This window comes from Aplysia californica, unplaced genomic scaffold (assembly GCF_000002075.1).
Source record: "Aplysia californica isolate F4 #8 unplaced genomic scaffold, AplCal3.0 scaffold00252, whole genome shotgun sequence".
Taxonomy (NCBI): domain Eukaryota; kingdom Metazoa; phylum Mollusca; class Gastropoda; order Aplysiida; family Aplysiidae; genus Aplysia; species Aplysia californica.
Window position 1 is genome coordinate 854,686 of NW_004797522.1, and position 2,020 is coordinate 856,705.

General features: G+C 38.6%; 1 protein-coding gene across 1 annotated transcript in view; it reads right to left on the reverse strand.

The window, feature by feature from the left end:
* LOC101845553 (plasminogen activator inhibitor 1-like) overlaps nt 1–2,020 on the reverse strand; it is a 5,701-nt gene that overhangs the window by 1,412 nt on the left and 2,269 nt on the right. Inside the window, exons 2-3 of the mRNA XM_005100595.1 lie at nt 844–988; nt 135–317 (exon numbers count right to left, since the gene is read on the reverse strand). Coding sequence (XP_005100652.1) covers nt 135–317; nt 844–988 — 328 coding nt within the window. The remainder of the gene's footprint in view (nt 1–134; nt 318–843; nt 989–2,020) is intronic.

The following is a 2,020-nucleotide window of genomic DNA, read 5'->3' on the forward strand; positions in this document are numbered from 1 at the left end:
GTGTGTGTGTGTGTGTGTGTTATATAGAGAGGGATAGGCCACTTTTGGGTTGAAAGTGCTGTGAAACTTATATATACTCAAACTGTTACAAAACTATTTTTTTTAATATTCAACTTTTTAAAACAAACACTTACCGGTTTTGCTCAAATCGCTAAAATCGGCCGTGTTTGGGTTGAAAGCGCTGTGAATCCCCATGGTCGAGAGAGGTCCATTCAGAGATAAAGTTGACTCGACCTTGAACTTGGGAATGTCCACATTGAGATTCGTCATTTTGAGACCTTGGAACAGTGAGTCCACGTTGGCAGACAGAGAGCTCTCTATCCAAGGGAAGGAGTGGGGGGAGGGGGGGGGGCGCAATTGGAAACAGCACTTATTTATTACCGGCTCATTTATTTAGTTGTTTGTTTGTTTTTTAATATAGCAGTACATTTTTTTAAAATGTATAATAGTAAACTGTCTCCCGCTTGTGTGCATATATTATATGTGTGCGTGTGTGCGTGCTTATGTACATGTGCATGTTAGTAAATATATACTTACGACCTTAGAGCACGCATCAGAATAACATTGAGTGTGTATCTAGCATAATATTATTATTGTTTATATTGCTGCTCATTTATATTATGCATGTGATTGTAAGCCTGCGTGTGTGTGCATGTGTGTGTATGTGTGTGTGTGTGCATGTGTGTGTGTGTGTGTGTGTGTGTACACGTGGTGAAACACCAAACCAATGTACCAGGATCTGGACAATAAAGATGTATCTTATCATATCTTATCTTACCGTATGTGTTCATTATGAATGCGTATAATAAATACACTAGTAAACGCCAAAACGCGCTGACCCACCAAGAGCATTGACTCCATCTACGTCATGAGGCAGAGCGATGTACAGACCGAAACGGTTCCCTTTGAAGGGCAGAACGATGACGTCAACCCGAAGGCTATCATCCCGCTTGTACATGAAGGTCTGGTCAATGTTCATCATGTCCACCTGGCGAGAGAATTTGAATTTATATGTTTGTTTTGGTGGGTTGGTTTTTTAATAATTTTTTTTATTTGTGCGTTTGTTGATTTCTTTGTTTGCTTTTGGCGTCTCATTTGTCGGTTTTAGTATTTGTGAGGCAGCGTGGTGGAATCAGGCTCTCGTCAATTTTTAGGCATGTAGAGTTATTGGTATCATCTTAAAGCTGTTTCCCTTGTGTTTATTTGGATAAAAAAAATATCCATTTATCTTGAATACAAGTCAAGATATTTGCGAATGAAGGAGGTGGGGGTCGACTGTTTTCAGAGGTAAAATTAGTGAGAAAATGGCCGCCAAAGATTAGTTATTTCCTTAGCTTAAGAGTCCCTGGTAACTGAAAGGTTACATTTTTTTGTGCCTTTAATCAACGTTTTTCAGAAAAATCCACACAGAAATGAGTTCTTCAATGGGCATGAAAGGCGTTGAGCCAACAAAGACAAATTTGATAAAAATTCACAAACCAGCAGAAAAATGCAAGTTTCTTCACTTCGATTATTTTGACGAGAGCCTGATTCCACCACGCTGCCTCACATTGTTTGTTTGTTTGTTTTCTTCTCTTTCCCAATCCTAACAGATTGACGCCACCATCAGATAGTATAACGTTGTGCTGGTGATGTTTGCTGTATATAATAGTCAACAGTGTATTCACGAATTATTGGTTGATGTTGTTTTCTTTTCTTTGTTTTTTCCGGGTTTTGTTTTACGGGGGGGGGGTTGCTTTGGTTTTCTCTTTTGTTTGTTTGTTTGTTTGTTTGTTTGTTTGTTTGTTTGTCTGTTTATTTGTTTGTTTGCTAACATTTCTCACTTTAACCCTAGGATGGTTGTTCTTGGGTTGTCGTTGTTTCTTTTTAATTATGAATAATTATAGTGCTTCATCTTTTTTAGGTTGGTTGATCAGTCACTTTGTCGGATTACAGTTTAATTGATTAAAAGAATGATTAATTCTGGAACAGACTGGTAGTAAAAGAGAGGGGGGGGGGCTGAGAGGAGGGGCGTAGTCGA